A 21618-nucleotide genomic window follows, 5' to 3' on the forward strand; every position below is an offset into this window, starting at 1 on the left:
TGAACTTTAATATCGTATGTAAGACTAGGCTTTGAAATTTAATATCGTAAGTAAGACTAGGCTTTGAACTTTAATATCGTAAGTAAGACTAGGCTTTGAACGTTAATATCGTAAGTAAGACTAGGGTTTGAACTTTAAAATCGTAAGTAAGACTAGGGTTTGAACTTTAATATCGTAATTAAGACTAGGGTTTGAACTTTAAAATCGTAAGTAAGACTAGGGTTTGAACTTTAAGATCGTAATTAAGACTAGGGTTTGAACTTTGTTCAAAGCCTAGTCTTACTTACGATTTTTTTAATATCGTAAGTAAGACTAGGCTTTGAACTTTAATATCATTGATGGGTTATTGTATACCATATCATTAGTGGTAAATAGACCTAACCTGTTTCTTACGTTATTTCTTTGTGTTCATTGATGGGTTATTGTATACCATATCATTAGTGGTAAATAGACCTAACCTGTTTCTTACGTTATTTCTTTGTGTGTCATTGATGGGTTATTGTTAATTGCTTTCAGGTTTTTAGTTTCCTAATTTTTACTGAAGAATGAATGAGCTGGATAGTCTACGTCAAGAGGCAGAAACATTAAAGAATGCTATCAGAGTAAGTACGAACATTTTATGTAAGGAAGAAAGAGAGATAAATTATTCGTGTTATGCTTAAATGGAGAATGGTACAGCCACTGTATAAGGTGAAAATAAATGACATGCTACAAAAACATTCTGTAAAATATACATAGTTGTTACTTATTTTTACATCAGAAAGTTTAATATACTGGAGTAACCATAAGAATCCTTGTACCATTCCACTATAATCACCAATATAGATGGCGATGCTAATCATCTTTATGGAAATTTGGATGAATCACAGACCGAATTCACAACAATAACTTGTAAAATAGGCCTAACCCCAGCAAAGTTTTTTTGTCCCTTCATGTTTGGTAGTGTGGTGTAGTGTTTTCTCGAATATCAGACTGCAAAAAAAATCACACACAAAATTTTCGTAGGCGTGAGAAATCTTTCTTTTTTTTTATTTGGATATATGGAAAAAACTTCAGTCTTTAAGTGTTATTAGGAGCATTTGAGAATATGTCGTACACAAATTAGTTTAAATAAAATTGAGCACTGAACAGCCATTAAAAGTTAAAAAAAAGAATGTTTCATATATGCACAGCGGATATATTTTTTCTTTACCTTGACAAAGTTGGATGCAGTGAACCACCTCTGTCAGATTGGAAAATGAAGTTATTTATTCTATCATCATGGTATACTATTACAAAATCTCAGCACAATTTATTTCAGAGAGTACGTTTTTCAACTTTCATGTAAAGCATTTTAGTTAAGCGTACTTGCTGTAAGATACGCTTATTATTATTATGTTTACAAAACATCAATGATCTTTAAAAAATTGCCCCTACAGAAGCTTTGATTATTATACTGAAGTGTGAACATACTGTAGGATATCCTCTATAAATTTACTTTTTTCCATAACTGAATTTTAAATTGCCCCTACAGAAGCTTTGATTATTATACTGAAGTGTGAACATACTGAAGGATATCCTCTATAAATTTACTTTTTTCCATAACTGAATTTTAAATTGCCCCTACAGAAGCTTTGATTATTATACTGAAGTGTGAACATACTGTAGGATATCCTCTATAAATTTACTTTTTTTCATAACTGAATTTTAAATTGCCCCTACAGAAGCTTTGATTATTATACAGAAGTGTGAACAAACTGTAGGATATCCTCTATAAATTTACTTGTTTCTGTAACTGAATTTTAAATTGCCCCTTCAAAAGCTTTGATTATTATACTGAAGTGTGAACATACTGTAGGATATCCTCTATAAATTTACTTTTTTCTGTAACTGAATTGAAATCTTACTTTCATGCATAGGTCATTTGTGGCGTTAATGGAAAAAAAATCATTTCGCACATAACCACTTATAAAGGTGTCTCCAATGAACTTGCATGTATATCTTATTGTATACATTGTATAAAATACTTTATGAGATTATGTACCTTGAATTTCCACAATTGTAACTCATGCTATCTTGGACTATAAAGTTAATGACAAGTTCTTTCTTGAAATACTTGAATTTTTATCATTGGCATTAAAAACAGACAATTTGTATGCATAAGTTAGATAAAATTCTAGTATAAATACTGTGTAGTGTAAATAAGTATAACAGTGCATTATATGTACTTATTGATATTGATTAGAAATATACAAATTATAAAGCATTCATTTTGGGGGTTGACCAATGAGATCTCTCTTGGTATCAACACTTGAACTGAGCAGGTTAATTCCCTTTTAGTGTAATTAGTATCTTTATCTGTGTGATCATTTTGGTATTTTAGTAAATTGTACGTTCTGTAATTGAGGTAAATGTGTGGTTGGTGTGTTAATTAAGAGCTGGTTTCTTAGTCTACTGATAAGGGTGGACTGATGGATTAATCCACTAGCAAGTGTCTTATATTATCACACACTTTGGATTCCGTGATCCCCCCCCCCCTAATACACTTCTCCAGAGTGATTGGCGTCATAACCTACAAGTAACTATGCGATTGGTTCTTTTATCCACTTACAACTGTATGATTGGTTCTTTTATCCACTTACAACTATGTGATCGGTTCTTTAATCCACAAGTAACTTTGACTAAGTCCATAGTATCAGTGAATCACTAGTGGATATGTGATTGATACATTTGTAACTGTGTATTTCTTCCTTAATCCACTGGTTTCTTCAGTGTCATTGTTAACTTGAGCATCTGCATGAAGGAGCATTTGCCCCCCCCACACCCCCCCTCTTGTAAATTTTTGTTTAGGAATTTACTCAATGAATCTGTCTTTCTGTTTGTTATTCTTTCGTTCTGCTGAACCAGAAAACATTGTAATAAATTAATCAGTAACTTAGTTACAATTTTGAACTATAATAATGAAAGTCATTTTCTAGACTGTAAAATGCAGAATTCAAATAAATCCTGTTTAAAAAAATCCGACAAAAAAATTACTTAGATTCACGTGAACACTGAACGGTGGTTTATACAGATAAACTGTGTACATCGTGAAGTATGAGCCGAACTCCCTAGTCATCCTTTATTATCTGTAGGTCTTACAAACTATTATTTAGTATTCCAACCAGAGCGTCTTTGTTTGCTGTGTAAATAGTTTTTGACGTTGAAATGCGTGGAGAACCAATTCGAACTCGTGCTACGTGTAGTGTTACGGAAATGCTCGTGTAGTTTACATCCGGTCCTTATTAAGTGACGTTTAATATTTGTGAGATAATTTTTTTTATATATTTTATATACAAAGAAATATTTCAAACATTTGAACTCGCTGTCATACTGTAAGAAATGTAAACCTAAATGTATACAATATAGTGGTTACTTGAAACTCTGGGCATGGCCAGGTGGCTAGGGGGCGCTCGACTCGCAATCTGGGGGTTGGGGGTTCGAATCTCCGTCACACCAAACATGCTCGCTCTTTCAGCCGTAGGGGCGTCATAATGTGACAGTCAATTCTGTGGTAAAAGAGTAACCCAAGAGTTGGCGGTGGGTGGTGATGACTAGCTGTCTTTCCCTCTCGTCTTACACTGCTAAATTAGAGACGGCTAACGCAGATAGCCCTCGTGTAGCTTTGCGCGAAAATCAAAACAAACGAACAATACTTGAAACTCACAATTAGTTTAGTACGGGTGTCTAATGTAAGCGCAAACTTTATTGCTCACTCAAAAAGACCAACCATCTAAAGCACTTCATATTAACATAACTTCAAAATGTATTTTGCTTTGTAGCTACTTGTATGGTTTCTCCATAACATACAAGTGTTTTTGTTTTGGCAATAATCAAAAGATCTTCGTATAATAAGGTAGTATATTTGACATCAATTTCAAGGCTTCTATTGTCAACAATTGGAGCCACTGCGTGTCTTTCAAACACTATTTATTAAGCGGAAATTGACACGTGCATGGCATGCTTACACAGCTGTGAAATTGTTTTATGCCCTCGAACTACTTTCTAGCGTACACGTTCAATATTAATAACTTTGAAAGCTACTTTTTGCCAAGACGTCTTGGTCAAGGGCGGATTTAAGGTCAGCTAAAGCTGACCGTGCCCCCTCTTTAGGCCAAGCGACTTGATATATATATCCTTATATTATTATCATATGTATATATTATATTTTTTTGATAATTTTACCTTTCAGATACTATTTAGCCATGTTTTTTAGAAATAAATTACTTTAACTATATTTTATTTCACTTTATTTATTAATTCTATCAATTTATTCAGGTATCTGTTGACATTATTTGCTTTCGCTTGATGTATGTATAATATTGGTATGAATAGAGCCCGCCGGGCTGACTGGGTGTTTAGGCTTAAATCCGCCCCTGGTCTTGGTCAATATGTCCTTAAAAACAAAAGGAATAATACTAATATATTAATGTACATATAAATATAGTAAAAAAGGTGTGGATAAAGTATTCATGAGAATAAGTTACGTTAATGTCATGTACTTGTTGAATAGATATCCAGTTCATTGTAGTTAGTCTTGTGTAATTACTCAACGAATTTACGTTTTATAGAGCGACATTTGTTATATATAGTCATGAAATAACCATGAACTTTAACCAATTATCCCCGCCATGCTGAAGACGCGTCTCGTATAATACCAGAGCTCATCAGGCCGGTAGTGATACAAGAAAAATACTAGTGGTCGAACGATTTTTTTACATAAGCCCCTTATTAAAATAAGAATTGTTGTAGTGTGAACCGCCAAGTGTAATTAGTCAATTGTGTCATTAGTATTATGCTTTTTTTTAAAATACTGTATTATCTATTCAATCCTTTGGAGCATTTACGACGAGAAGCCTGTATAATAGTATTTCAAGCACACTATGTCTTCCATAGCCATTCCCAATGATGCTTTTCGCCCAATACTAAAGCTTATGAGGCTGGCTGTGGTGCTTAAAAATAAATCTGATGTTATTGTCTTATGTCATAATCACGATTCGACAGCTTTAAAAAAAAAGGCGTTTACACCATAACAATTGATAATTGTTGCCTGTGAGGAAATTCATTGTAATATTTATTTACTTCATTGCTTTAAAGCTTAGGTTATCATGTACAATAATGCGTTGTCATGGGTATCGAATAACACTCAATAACATTTTCTAGCTAAACATTGAATCTGCGACCTTGTTCGTAATTCTGATGCGTAGTCTAACTTACGATATTAAAGTTCAAAGCCTAGTCTTACTTACGATATTAAAGTTCAAAGCCTAGTCTTAAGTACGATTTTAAAGTTCAAACCCTAGTCTTACTTACGATATTAACGTTCAAAGCCTAGTCTTACTTACGATATATCATTAGTGGTAAATAGACCTAACCTGTTTCTTACGTTATTTCTTTGTGTGTTCACTGAATCTCCTTCACGAACTGAGTGTGAGAGCCTAGGTGCATTACAAAAAAGATGTAACCAGCACCCAACAGAAATCATTCTTTCAAAGCTGTCACTAAAATGCGTTGGGTGTTATAAGCAGTAAATTGTCGCATAAAATAATGGAAGGTATTGGACACGCTGTCGGTCTTTCCTCGTACAATCCACAGAAGCTGATTTTACTTTAACAAAACACTTCAATTGGTAAAACAACAAGCTACAACAGACTATAGAGTTCAAAAGGTTAAACTCGAAAATGTTAGTATTGAAAAATATTGAAGCAGGGGCTGCAGTTTTGGACTTTTTATCATTTGTCTGAAGGATACCTGCTTGCAATGACAGGTTGTGTACCACTCGAAACAGTCGGTATCACACACACACACACATCTCTCCGAGGTTGGCCTGTATGACGTGTTAGTCAGTAGTGAAAGAGGTGAACACATCTATGCATAGGTTCATCAGTCTTGCCACGTTGGAGTAAGGTTTTTACTCTATCTGAATTCAGCTTACACCTGTATATACTAGCGTAGTAGTATTGTCCGTGTCGCGCAGACGCCAGATTGTGGAGTGTTGTGTACACACAGACCGATAGGAATGTTGTTCATACAGGACTAGGATTTTCAGGATTCTTCGATAATCAACAATGACTGAAGGTGGAACGAGAACACTTTAAATATACACGGTATGTAAAGTGGCTGATCTATGGACAAGATTAGACGCGATTTTCTATGTGGAATAAGGTGAACACAATATGTGTAAATAAAAAAAATTCGAAAAGAATTCCCATCTTTTAGATTGTGTAACAACCCGTGTTCAGGCTTATCGTGTGCGATGACACTATGGTAAAGTGTAGGTGGAATTTACCAGGTTAGGTCATGCTTTTTGTGTAAAATCATACTATTTCAGTTATTGTAATAAATTATTTCTGATGCGTCAGAGTCCACATTGATTTAAGAGGAAAGCTAATAGTAAATAATATAGCATATTGAGCAAGTCATATTATTATAATTTAGTATCTTAAACAGTTGATCGGCTGAATAATTGAAAAGAATAAATTCGTAGTATCAGTGTTATGTAATCTTCAAATATTATATAAATACGGCTTACTTGTGAGTAAAAGACAACCAACTGCACCATAAGTATACAGTTCACCACTATAAGCCTAGTCCTGTTTTTCGATTAGCCCTTATCCAGGGTTACTGATAAGGGGGTGGGATCTCCTGAAATCGGTATAACTCGGTAGCAAGTGGCGAATCGAATGACAAGTTGGGCTTCATGTTTATTTTTAAAATTATAAAATGTTTATTTACGCTTTACGTTGGTTGGTTGTGTTTGTGATAATGGTAGTGATTTTATGTGTTCAAAGCTAAGCGTATTGTTGGTGTTTATCATTATTAGGTTGAACCGTATTTTGTTATCTGTTTGTTGCGTCTATATTTGTGAAGACAGTGTTTATAAGTACGATCAGATGCTGTTGTACGTACCACCATCTAAGAGGTGTTCAAGTCGCCATGCTTGGTGGCGCAGCCCAGTATTGATTAGGGTGATACCATTGCAACTGGTGGAAGACGCAGCGGAGTTGGGCGTCTGAATATGCTGGTATCGCAAGCCGTTTCCTGTGCTTCAGTATAAGCTTCCGTCTGTAGGCTTGCCGCTGTTTTCTTGGTGTAGCAGTAGCGTAGGCCTTTTGGCTAGAATTCATTTAAATCTTTTCGTGCTTAAGTGTGAAAAATACAGTTATAATAACGTAGAGTTTCTCTCTTTGTGTGTGTGTGTGTGTTTTTCATACATAAAGCATCTCTTGAAGAGAAAAGTTACAGTATTGTAGAAGTTATAAAAGCGAAATAATTCGTACCGTGACGTCCGAGTTTGTAATTACTCAGACTGGGTTGTTGTGTAACGAAGGGTGTAGAAGCACAGTAAAAGATTTTGTTTGTGAAAAGTGTTGAAGGGATGCAGTGTATATTTATATTTGGTAAGCATGAGTGTGTTTTTTTTTCTTGGGGGGGTGTATTTGCCAGAAATATTTTTTATCATTAACATTGACCTGTAGTAGTAGTAGTGGTATGACAAATACTTATTTGATTAAAAAATATGAATACTTGGAAACAGATTGTTGTTTTGTAAATTTTATAATACTTGTTTATCATTAAGCCGAGTTTGAAACCTATGATTACTAACCTGAAACTCCACTTTATTGTTTGTGTACTAAGGTATTCCACGTTTATAGAATTTATACTGTTAGTCCTTCAGTATTCATAGTTGTGACCTTCAAAAAACAACATTGCCTTATTTTGAAAAATTCATACTCCTTCATAGTTATGACTTCATTATCCCAAGATGAAACTCTTTGTGATATGTGTATGTATACTTTCTGAATAAGAACCTTAATGCAAGGATTGGTAAGTTAAATAAAGCGCACGTGCATTGTTCTTTGTAATTTTACCAGACACTGTTTTAAGTGGTAAATTTAGGTAGTTATATTAATGTGATTTATAACTTAAGAAGCCTTCATTTTTTTAACAGGTTATGTTCTTTAAATTATAATTAAACCTCGGCTTGCCTATTTGATTGGAGACACAGTCCTTTGTTTTGCGAATGTGTATTTATTTAGAATTAAAGGGTGATTATACAGAAAATTCAACATTTAAAATGATTATATCTTAAAAACTGCTCGTCCTAAAGGAAGTACTCTTTGTTGGAGACATTTTGAGATTCGCAAGTTTTATTTAAGAACGTTTGGACACACTACAAAGTGTTTTAAAAACTTTTATACTGGATGTTCAACATGCTTGCTATTGTTCTCAATTAGAATATCATGTCTACTTCTAAATAAAGTTATACAAGCATCATCTGTCCTGTACAGTGTTTATTGTGTGTCAATTCTGACAGTCTGATGCTCACTGATATACATTTTATTCAAATCACCAATCTTTGTTCGTTGAAAAAGAGAGTAAAAAGTAAAATAAAGGCAGTGACTTAAGTATGCAATATTATATGGCTTTAAAACAGCCTATCCAATGGCCGTACTTTCTTAAAGGAAACTTGGGATTGTCGGTGTGCTTCTGGTGAAATATTGTTCATTCTAGGACAATTACTTAAAAAAAATTTTTTTTTGGTACAAGATTTATAGGTGTTAATTTGCATTCTGTATGCTTTTAACTATAGGGAGCTGTCTTTCAAAATTTGTACTGTAAACTGGAGAGATTAACACATTTTGGTAAAACGTTTAGAAAAAATGACCTTTACACTCCAGATATATATATTAGAAGCTGTATAAAGAAAAGAAATAATATATGGTCCATAAAATTTTGAAAAATGATGACTTAATTATGATGTGTAGCAGTTTTTACTGTTAAAAAAATAATCATTGTCTGGTACATGTTGATGTAAAAGATGATTAGAGTTTCATGTATTTTAAGTGATTAGTTTTTTGTGTGAATTTTACTTTTAGGCATGTATATGACATTATTTTCTTTATTATTGTTATTTTTTTTAGAAGTTTATAATGTATTATAAATAAACAGGCAATGTAAATGTTCATTTACTTATTCATAAGGTAAACAAATAAAATTTTGTTTTTTTAAATGGAGCTTAAGTTCTTTAAATTGATCGTTTTCTTGCACTCGTGTGAAAAGATAATTGAATAAGGTTTCATTTAATTTAATTACACTTACCTGTCAAAGGCTAGTATAGTACAGAGGTTTGATAAAAAAAAAACATAAATTAAAGTTTAAAAATTATACTTGCATGGTGCAAAATAACACACTGGTGTATTGATGGTTCTCGCATAAGTCTTCTCTAAATTTGGCAGTTTTTATTCTGAATGTCAGGCCTTTCTATGAAAACCAGAGAAGCAACAAAATATTGTGAAATTTTATTCAACTATTTTAAGTCATAATCTTTAGATTTTTCTTTAAACTTGTATACCATGTCATTAGTGGTAAATAAACCTAACCTGTTTCTTATTACCATATCATTAGTGGTAAGTAGACCTAACCTGTTTCTTACGTTATTTTTTTGTGTGTCATTGATTGGTTATTGTATACCGCCTAAACTCTCTATTCACGACAGCCACATCATGTGGTTGTATCCAGGAGCGAATGTTTACAACATCATTTCAAATTATGTGATGAGCAACTCCAGTATCACCATCTTGCCGACCAATGGATACGACCATCACTGGTTTCGCAAATGGTCAGTTTCTGCATAGTGTTGTGTCTCTAGCGTGAGTATTTAATAATTTTCTCTGTGTGTTGTATCTATATATATATATATATATATATATATTACATTACACTTAAATTTGTAACGTGCCCCAAAACATTATTTAGCTCAATGTTGGATCCTTTGAAGCACGAACCCAAGTGTTTGTTGCGTGTGGTATTGCCATCCTTCCTGGAGGTGAGTACTACAGAAAGCAGTTGGAATTAACTTTGATCGGTCTCACAAGCTAAGTAATGGTTGATACTTTAATAAGACTGATCAAGTCTTAATTGTATTAACTATCTTCCAGGAGACCATCAGCTTCTGTGGATTGTATGAGGAAAGACCGATAGCATGTTTAATACGTTCCTCTTTTTTTATGCGACTTTTCACTGCTTATAACACCCAACGAATTTTTAGTGACAGCTTTGAAAGAATGGTTTCTGTTGAATGCTGGTTTTACCTTTTTTTTTGTAAAAAGAAAGGCACTTAGGTTCCTGATCAACTCTCAGTTGTATTAACTTGTCTTCCAGGAGTTTATGGTTGAGGAACACCCATATATAAGGTGTACGTGAACGTATTTAGGAGTTGTTTTCGTTAAACACCTTACAGGGTTATCTAAAATAATTTTACCTTCCAACTTAAGGTTTGGAAAATATGTTTGCTGCAAAGATAGTAATACGCTTGGCTAATTATGCTTTCGTGAGAAATTTCATTCTTCTGAACTTTGTGTTGAAACACACCAGTTTTCAGGAAGTAATACCTAACCATACCTGTTCTCTTGTATGGGATATTTTGGAAGATGGGAAGAACGATGTTGCCATTCTAGTTCTAGGTGATAAGTACGTTTGTGCATACATGACAGTCACCTTTTGACCTGATGCTTAGGGTTTTATACAATCTGGTGTGCTTGAGAATAAACAAGCATTGGGATAAGGAAGTTTGTTTCGGATATTCGCTCAAAGCTACAGATGGGGTATCATCTGCACCAGCCATCTCAATTTTGAAAGACTAGAGGGCAGCTAGTCAACATCAACAACTTTAATCGAATAATGGGATTTGACTGTCACTCTTACAAATAGGAATCGCATCTATTTTACTATACATACATCAAATTACTATAAAGTGGGGGATTCGAACCCGTGACCCTCAGAATGCGAGTGCAGTGTCATTTTTTTTTCTACTTCACATCGGTTTTAACTGATAACTGCTGCCTGTAAACAGATTCAGTTGTTTTTGTGTTTATCATTATGAGACGTAATATGTCTTAGGATATGAAGCTGTTTAAAAAGAGCACCAGTTATTTTGTCCTATAATTTAACTTACACTGAAGTGTCACGATCCATCTTTTGTCATATTTCAAAGAGTTTAATACAGAGCTTTTCCTAATGATTTTTGTAAATGCACAGTTATATTTTAACTTCTTCATTTTTTAATACATGACGCCACATTGCACCTCATGTATTCAGGCCTAGTAACAAATGATTAAAAAAAGAATATTCTGGTAAATACATTTATTTATCAACTCTGGAAGGAATTTTATAATTTGAATATGTTTTTTTTTAATATTTATCCAGAACTTACTTATAGGTGAATTTTCACCTGCACAAATATTTTACAGGTGCACAATTTGTGATCAACTGCACACTAGGAAAAAAAAACCATTTTCGTGGAACGAATATATTGCAAAAATGACGTGAGATGTTCACTTTTGGCAGAAGTCATGAAAATTGGTTTTAAGGCATGCTGTATTCAAGCATTTATGAATGTGTGTGTTTTGAGAACAAGACTTCCTGCTTAAGCTAGAATCGAGAAGATTTTAAATAATTACGTTGGTACTAACCATCATTACATGAATATTTGAGTCACATTTTAAGACCTTAAAAATCCAGTTTCATCCTTTTGCTTTATATAATCTAAAAAATACTACAGAACATACAGTCGTCGACTTGAAACAATAGCGAATCGAGCGACACGTTGACACATGCAATAAAGAGTTAAACGCACTTCCTTCGTTCTTTGAGCTAGAATAAAAATCCCATTAATAATTCTGTATAAATCGTGTGAACTGTGGTCGCTGTTCGACTGGGGAGGGGAAAAGGGTGGGTGTGTGGAAGTGGAGAGATAGCGAAAATATGATTGAACGTTATAACTAGAAGACCCTTGTGGAGGTCATTGGTAGGAAGGAGGGGAGTAGGTGCCAAACTCCTCAAACGTAAAATAATAGAAATAATATTAAAATAGTCTTATTTACATTGGGTATCTTCTGCTAAAGGCTGCGGACTTACAACGCTAGAATCCGGGTTTCGATACCCATGGTGGGCAGAGCACAGATAGCCCATTTTGTAGCTTTGTGCTTAATTACAAACAAACAAAAACTGTTGCTAAAGATGATTGTTGTAAAAAAGCTATACGTAACAATTAATATTAATAAGGCATAAACTAAATATAGTTGTTGCCTCCTTGTGGTCGGTAGGCCTGATGGTTAGGGCGCTCGACTCGCATTCTGAGGGTCGCGGGTTCTAAACCCCATTACCGAATATGCTGGCCCTTTCAGCTGTGGAGGTGCAATAATGTGACGGTCTCATTGGTAAAAGAGTTTGCAGTGGATGTCGTTTACTAACTGTCTCCACTCTAATCTGCTACATTATGGACGGCTATCACAAATAGCCCTCTGTGATTGGTGTCTCATAATTCGGGATGGCGCAACGCCACCCGACCTGCAAATGTATTGCAACAACGGAACTCTACAACTAGAAAGAGAAGAACTGGTTTGGTAAGTGCTAAACTCTTGCTTGTAAATAAACAACTTGTGGGAAAATCTGATATAAAGTAACAAGTACTCATGACTTCGTGTACATGTTTTCATTAGAAACTTGAAGTGTCGGGTTACCGAACATGCTCACCCTTTCAGCCTAGATGTACTTACTGAATGTCACCATGCACATCGTTGCAACTATCTGGCAAATACACAGTCGCCCACACCAGCTTAGGTTGACAGTGTTAAGTTGGCACTATTACACAACTGGGCCTACACAGTGATACACATGAAAAAAATCATGATGTCGCAATAAGCAACTTAATTTCTGTAGATATACCCCATGGCTGTTTCATTACAGATGAAACAAATCCTAAAATAAATACTTTACTTTCGGCCATCACTTACAGGCATAATTTCGTGGCCTCTTGCCCTTTATAATGAAAAACACACTTCTTTGAAGAGTTTGTTTGTTTTGGAATTTCGCGCAAAGCTACATCTGTATTTAGCAAAAACTTAAAAAAGAGGACTAGATATATAACAAAGGAATTCTGAAATCAGCACATTACATGTACTTAATGTTTATGAAAAGTTTGGTAAAATCTTGTAGGTACTTCTGTCAAGATAGCTTATGCTCTGTAATGTTTGTGATCTTGGACATCACAGGCCTGACACTTTTAGTTTGAATTTTGTTTGTAATAAAGTTTAAGAAACTCTTACAATGATTTGTTTAGTGATATGTTTATAACGAATATTTGTGTTCTTATAGTTAAACATGGAATGTTGACCATGTTATCGGTATGCATATAAAGAGAGAAATATATAAGAATATTACACCATTTCATATTTCTAGTGTCAAGATATTTTAGCCTGTGATTGACAAATAATAGTTGTCAGCACTTTTTTTTTTCCTTCATTTAAATTAACTTGAAAAAATGCCAAATGCTGCACCTTTAAATACACTTTTTTTTTTTTTTAGAATATGTGTTAATGAAAGCACATTTTGTGTTACAAGAAAATTAGGCTAGTAAGATTTTACAATCAACCAGTTATATCTGTTTATAGTTTGTAGTTAAAAATAATTTTAGACCTCTGTCCTTAAGGTAGTTGATTCGTGTAATCACTTGACCTTTTCTAAATTGAAATCACTTTTTGTTTTAAGACAAGGATATTTTCAAAGTTCTTGATTCAATTCATGTTCACACATACTTAACATTGATTGCATTGACATAAAAGGTGACTTAATTAAAATAGTTTATCAGAAAATTCAGTTTTCATTCTCAAGGCCTAACTGTCAATGCATATGGAAAGGGTTTGTGCTCTGTACAATATCACATCTATTATTTTCTTTCCACATTTTTTTAAAAAAAAGTTAATCTTACTTAAAAAAATTCAACTTTTTAATATGTAGGACAAGTTTAAGAGTTTATAGAAGCACCAATTATTAAAATTGCTAAAGGTTCAACTAAAATGTAATTATATAATAAACAATGTTTCAGGAAATTAACTTGCCATCATTAACATGAAGATTAATTTAGAAGTGCAGCACAAAACGTTTCAACAATTTACTCATTGTGTTGTTTTAACTTTGGTCTTAACAGTTTAGTAGCCACTCGCAAAACAAGTAGGAAAAAAAAATCCACCTATGCTAAATTTTTCACAGTGAAACATGATTGTATGACATCTTTAATGTTTGTTATTATTATTGAATTAATGCCAATCTTGTATTTTAATTAGTGCATTATTTCAAATAATAAATTAAAGATTATCATTAACTATTGCACCAAAAGAGAAGTTTCTTTATGTACAAGTTACTAGTTAGGCCTCATTTGGAATACTGGATACCATTACGGTTTCTTTTATATTGGAAAGGGTCAAGAGGAGGTCTACTAGGATAATTCTGGGGATGAAAAAGTTATAGGATTAAGATCTCTTGTTTTTTATTGAGAAAAAATAGGTAAGAGGTGACATTATTGAAGTTTATAAGATTATTTGGGAAATTGATAGGCTAAGGGCCACTCATTTCTCTGCCTTATTTTGAAGACAAGAGGACACAAGTTAAAGAATGGAAAAAGACAGGCTAGGCTTAGTTAAAACAGCTTTATTTTTCTAACAGGGTGATTGACTTATTGGATGAATTCCTGTCAGTGGTAATGGACAACAGCATAAGAGGGGAAGGACCAAATTGGTCTTTGTTGTCCATATATTATATTCTTCTTACCATATATTATATTCTTCTTATAAAAACTTTTGGCCTCATTTACCCATTGCTGATAGCTTTTAAAAAAACATTTTCTCAGCAGAAGACACACTCAGTTGGAATTTTACTTAATAGTAAAAGGCATATTTGACTATTTGTGGTAAGTACTAAATTTACTAATCTTTGGATCTGTTTTTATGAACGTAAACTACGTACCTCTTCAAAGGGACAGTATGGGACTAAATCATTAGTGTCTCATTCACTCGTAGTCCAAGTGGACCAACCAAAGGGTACATACTGGTGCTGGAACGGATCAGGTTGTTGAAGCTAAAACCTCTATGATGGTATAATGATCTATGTAATCAAGATCCTCTTCTATAATAATTTATCAGTAATTAGATTTGAAAGTCCCATGCTTTTTATTTTGTAATGGGATTATGAACAGAGTATATTTTGTGAGCTCCTTATTGAAATATAAATGTAATTTATTTGCAGAGGTGAGTACTGTAGAATGGTTTTATATTTCTAGGAGTGGAATTGACTAGTGGTTAGCGTGCTGGAATGTGAATCCAAAGGTTCAGGTCCGTGGTTTGTATTCCGTTACTGTAAAAACGCGATCCGCATTTTTTGGCTTCACTCTAGTCTTATCAGTTCAAAATTATGGTCGGCTAGTGCTGATGGCGCTAGTGTAGCTTTGAGCAAATATCCGAAACAAACATTAGTTGTGCTATATCTCACACTTGCATTTTTTTTTAGAGAAAGTAAGTTTGCTGAGTTAGCTGTTTATTTTATGCACCCTTAAAATACATCAACAGTAACACAAAAAAAGTAAAATTGATATTATCAGTAAAAAATGCTACATTTGTACTTTTTGAACGTGTTGAAGTAATGCTTAAGTTAGCAAACTACTACATAACTCCAAAGCCTTAAAATGTTACTGTATCTTTGTTGTTTTTTTTTTAGAATTATTGAATTGGAGTGTTTTTAAATGTTTATAGTATGGGATGCAACATCAGGAAATGTAGAAAAACTTCAGGATGATAAAATTCAACACACGAGAGAGTGAAACCAAAAATAGAATGTTACAAAGGTTGTTTACAAGTTCTGGAGACATTATAGAAGTATTTGACTTTTTTAACTGTAAATCTTCAATAATATTTACAAGTTTAGTTCAGTGTGTGAAGGGCAGATCTTCACACACTGAACTAAACTCGGTGGGTGGTGATGACTAGCTGCCTTCCCTCTAGTCTTACACTGCTAAATTAGGAACGGCTAGCACAGATAGCCATCGTGTAGCTTTGCACGAAATTCAAAAAGAAACAAAAAGTTTCTTACTCGAGGGCCATTTGGGTAGAGCAGGCAGTTTATTTATCTTGGGAGCAATACATATCTATAAAATGTGTAGTTTGTGCTTCAAGAATGATTGCTAAATAATATATGAAAAAATTAAAACAAATTCCCCTAATAATAGGCAGATTTTTACATTTTAACCTTTAAAAACTCAAGACCGCAATTCCATTGGACGTATTTTTAAAATTCAATAACTATACTTTAAAAGTGCTTCACAGCTCTGAAGTTAAATAAAAACGAGTGAAATTTGTTTCCTTAAATCTTAAACTGATCGAAGTGAATCACACGTAGGCCTGCGAAAATAAACGGTTAATAGAAATTTCAAGTGTTACTTCACGTAATGTTACATGAACACACACTCACACACACAATCACTGTTTTATCATGATATGCTCAGGAGTGTTTCAACGTAGCATGATAAATACGGGTTTTTCATGATTATATTGCTCGGGACCCGCATTCTGGATGTTTCTAAAATATAAAATTTGAGTACATGAGAAAGGAGAAAAACAATAAGCATGCACATGTTTAACGATGACAATGGTGCAGGATTTCCGCCAGAAACAGCATTTTAAAATGTTGCCTTAGTCGGTAAAATATCTAAAGCAGGACTTGCCCTAACCTAAACCGATAGATCTTTTTATAATGTATAAACACTCATTAATTTTATTAATGCCATATTTTAAGGTTTTCTGCACTTTATTGAGGTTCTTAAAAGTTTCGTGGATATGCAGTGGCGACAAATAAAGGAATCAATTCAGACAAAGTTAAAATTAACAACAGTAGTTAATTCTGGAATGTTTCAAAAACTTATTATTTTATCTTAACCTAACGTATATATCTCTTACTAAAAAACATATACACAAGTGTCGAAACCGGTATTCGTAATAAGACGTGACTCAGTTTTGGAATCTAAGTGAGGGATTTTATAAGTGGTGGACAAAATAGAAGAATGTCTCAATCTGCGTTTCTTCAAACTTGAACAAAATTCAGATATTACCTGCTTGGAAAGCTAATTATATATGTATGTTATTATCCCAGTCTTTAACTATCCTTAAAGGTTTGGTATTAATGCTTCACTGGCAAAGCGTGAAGCTTTTTTATGTCAATCAAAATACGATGAAACATAAATTGATAAGATATTTTAATATGATTCTGGTTCATCAGCTCATTACGAATATCTTTAACTTTAATTTTGTAAGATAAAATTTTAAACTTAATTTCTTCCTAACTTAAGTTTTACGCTTTGCCAACTACTAACGTATTTTTTCAGCTGCGATCTTTATGGTATCTCTATCTGTATATATAGCGCATGATAACTTGTATATATATATATATATGTATATAAAATCATAGATTTAACTTATTTATACCTTTAAAATGTTTATACGTAATGGATTATACTACAGGACTAAACAACAGTGTCCTCAGTTGAAATAATATTAAATCATGTGGCAATGATATTCCTACGTTTAAAGAGACAGAATCAACGATTGAAAATTTGTGTATAAATATTCTATTAAACCAATTTCAAAGAAATCCAAGTCACCTAATAGTTCAACGGTAAGTTACGGACTTGCACCGCAAAAAATCCAGGGCTCGATTTTCCGGAGTGGAAAGAGTACAGATAACCCATTCTGTGGCTTTGCACTTAGAAAACAACAAAAATCCCGATTAAACATTAGTGCTTTCAACAGGTGTACGTCTTTTTCAGGGATATAGAAAGAAAGAAAGGCTCTAGTAAATATATTAACAACGTAGATGACATGAAGACTAGAAAGAACAAAAATGACAATTTAAACAGATTATTCTTACAGATTATCTCATCCGGTTACAAACCTTTAACAACTCTGAGCACTTGACCTATCAGTTATAAGTCTTCTTCCAGGCATACATAAGATTATAATCTTCTAAGCTTTAACCTAACATTTACTCAGATATCCCTTCCCTGCACTGATTCTACTAAATTCCAGTTGTATTTACGCACTTGAGAAATGTCGTGACATGCTCATTGCAGTTTTATGTGTCTTGTTGGGGTCACACACTGCAGTATGTGTCATTGACCATCACACAGATAAGCGTTAAGTGCTGAAAAATGTGGGTGTTGAAATAGTTCAATTATCTTAGCAAACTTGCGCCATGGCTTTAACTAAGTCTCTCAGAAATAATAAACCTTTCGCAATAAACAAGCAGACCAACCAGATATGATTGCTGGATTAGCCTAGAGCAAGTTATCAATAGCGTTGTGGATTAAAATTACAATTATCTAGCAGATATTACCAATTAATAACTGTACAAAAGTGGGTTATGAGAGTTATATTAAAAAATAAATCTAGCTTCGATAATGTTTAATTACGAATTATATTTGGTTTTCCGCGTAAGACTTGCTGGTTTATCGTGATATGCTCATGCGTGCTTTACGCAGCATGATAAATACGGGGTTTTCATGATTATATCGCACGGGAGCCGCACCCTGGTTGCTTTTAAAACATAAAATTTGAGTATATGAAAAAAGAGGGAAAAAAACATATTTCGTTATTTTTACGTATGTCTGACGAAAAACGGGATTTTAATATTAAGATATCAAGTCATCCTTTTCGCTACTTTTTATATCTAAATTAAAAGGTGAAAATTTCTATGTTGAAATATACGACGGATCGCCTCTTCAGGAAGACCCGCTAGGGACGGCCCGTTGCTAGTTCGACCCCGGGAAGAGGGTCTACTTGCATCGTGCTTGATCATTGAAGCTGTACGATTTAGGGTTAGCATAACATTTTAACAGCAACATTAGTTGAATATTTTTGGTATTCAACTTACCAAGTCAGGTAATATTTCTGTTACTGATTATTATTGCTTTTTCCCTCCCAAGAAAAACAAACTACTTGGGTAGTGTAATCGATAAGCTTCTGAATTTTATTGGAAAGTAAAATAGCTACTGTAGTGTAACTTGTAAGTTTGTAAAGTAATCTCAATGACATCTAATCTATGATCTAACACTAAGTGTAACGTAAAACAGTAACAGTTTTCAAAATCAAAGTTCACAGTCTTCAGTATACATTACTATTTTTAGTCATTATACTTATTAATACTTGCCACCGTTGTAAATTTCACATTTGTGTATGTAATAGTAATAGTGTATTACGTAGACCTAAGCTAATTTTATAATTGACTTTAATAAAGTATAATGATTTAAATATATTATTTTAATGCTTTAATCGCAAAATGCAGCACATTGTCTAAAAATCAAGTTATTACTGTTATTTAAGTTCTGTTTCACCAATAATAATAATAATAGTATCAGAGGCCTACTTGTAATTTGAATTTTAAATCTTTATAAGTTGTTTCAGTAGTTGAATTTTGTCTAAATTTTTACTGTTAGTTATTCCTAGGATGATGGAGCTTATGTTAAATTACCTAAGCCAAACATATCCATAGTATTCAGGCTCCACATTCGTAAGTGTTTTGTTTTTATGAAAACTAATTGTGACACAGAAATTATGTCAGAAATATCTTTGTGTGTGAGATGTGTACATATATGTAACTTGCATCCTATAAAATTAAGTTTGTTATTAACACAAAGAAGCATACTTATACAGCATATTCGTGCACAGAATCACCAAAAAGGATGTGTACATCAATGTAACCCTAACTGACTAATTAGAACCACCAAGTTCCAGCTGACAAAAAATATACAAAAGAAATCTTAATTCATAAACCCTAGATTGTTTAATATGTACTTACTATATCTGTGCAATTATAATATCACTGAATCTTACGCAGGCCACAACAGATAGCTTTCATGTTAACATAATAGTAGCAGCGTGTAGGTATTGCAGTTTTGCTTCTAATTTAATATGTCTTTATGCTCAAGTTGTTTATAAAAACAGTACGACCCCCCCCCATCAACCATTAATTTTTTTTCAAAGTTATATGTGTATCTGCAGCATATACATCTTTCTGTCACTCTTTCTAGGCTGTACTTTATGTAAAAACATAGTGCCGGAAAGGCATATTATCGAATAGTGAATAGTGTTTTTTTTAGTACTTTTATGCAAGAATAACTAACCTAATGAAGAATTTTATATACATTCGAGAAAGAAAATAGTCTGTGTAAGCAAGTCATGTATCAGAAAATATTATCATGGTGACGAACGAGAATTCACAGTAAACAGTCTTTTATGGGTAAAGCAGCGCAGAACACATCTGGCCTGCAAGGAACAACCGAGTGACCTGTCCACAGCAAAAATAACTAAAGCAAATAGAGAAAATAAAATGAAAACAGTAATATTGTTTAAAAATAACCTGTGTACACTGTCTTACAAACATTCCAAATGTTTATAATGATACTCTGCTAAATGTTATACTGCTCTATTTATAAAATACTGTTCATACCGGGTAATTGTTTTCAATATACTAACATTATATAATTTTTATTATGTTGCTTTAAAATGTGCAGAGTAAAATATTTCTGGTCCAGTCCACCTACTCCCTAACTTGGCCCCCTTAAAATTGATTTAAAGAGTTGTGGATTAAAGCATTCAATCACTTGAAGGCACGGCAAATTGTCAAAGTAATTTTATTCTCATTTTAACTTTATAAATTACAGAATTGGACTGAAACTGAAAACAAATTAACTGAAATCTTTTATTTCTAGAGAACTTACTACAAAGAAATTGTTAAAATTTTATTTTTATGATTTATAAAGATTTTATTTCACAATAAATCTGTCTCTCCCATAGAATTTTAGTTGAAAGTTTAGTATGTAGTAGTATTGAATCCAAACTGTTATAGGTGAAAACTTGAGGCATATGACTAAAACCATAGTATCTCAATGCTTCGATAAATTTCAAATAAAAAAGGGTATATTCACTTATTTCCTTTTTTTGTTCCTCGGGACTCTTTTTAAACTGTAAATCTTCAATAATATTTACGCCAACTCTTGGGCTACTCTTTTACCAACGAATAGTGGGATTGACAGTCACATAATAACGCCCCCACAGCTGAAAGAGCCGGGAAAGAATGGCGAGCAAAAGATAGTCGATTGTATTAAAATTAATATAAAACATTTCTCGATTTTGCCATCCTCGCCTACCTACTAAAACCGGGCCTACTTTATCTTATAGTATTATTGACTGCCATATTAAACACTCTTCCACACTTTCACTTAGAAGTTCTTATTAATAATTAAATAAGAATAAAAATATATAAATAAACTCAATATTAATCTAAGAGTGACTGCTATTAATATCAAACTTTTTAATGTTATTTCAACTAAGGTCACTAAGTTTTTGTCATTAAGTATTATTTAGTTGTGTTGTATAAACCATTACATATAATAGATATTGATTTACACCACAAGGACCACGAATGAAAAAAAAGTGATCGGTAGTTGGTAAAGCAGTGATTAATTAGTCCACAAATCTTCACAATTATAATGTATAGTGGCAGTCCAATAGAAACGTAACTTATAAACTTCATATCTGAGAATATTATCAACAAACAAACAAACAAAACCTAAACTGTTTATTAATTACCTACCAAAATTCATTCACGTGAGCTGATATTTTGATTTACTGTCAATCAAATGTAAGATATTGTATAAATATAATGGCTGAAGACGGCTTGAATGGGTAATGAAGAAAAACTTTAACATAAGTTTAA

The 21618-nt window shown here is 33.0% G+C and overlaps 1 protein-coding gene across 1 annotated transcript in view; it reads left to right on the forward strand.

Annotated features, from left to right (window-relative positions):
* The first annotated feature begins 486 nt into the window (after nucleotides 1-486).
* Nucleotides 487-21618, forward strand: part of LOC106459108 (guanine nucleotide-binding protein G(I)/G(S)/G(T) subunit beta-1-like) — a 52972-nt gene continuing 31840 nt past the window's right edge. Inside the window, exon 1 of the mRNA XM_013918694.2 lies at nucleotides 487-602. Within this exon, the coding sequence (XP_013774148.1) occupies nucleotides 546-602 (57 nt within the window). The 5' untranslated portion in view covers nucleotides 487-545. The remainder of the gene's footprint in view (nucleotides 603-21618) is intronic.

This window comes from Limulus polyphemus, unplaced genomic scaffold (assembly GCF_000517525.1).
Source record: "Limulus polyphemus unplaced genomic scaffold, Limulus_polyphemus-2.1.2 Scaffold559, whole genome shotgun sequence".
Lineage (NCBI taxonomy): Eukaryota > Metazoa > Arthropoda > Merostomata > Xiphosura > Limulidae > Limulus > Limulus polyphemus.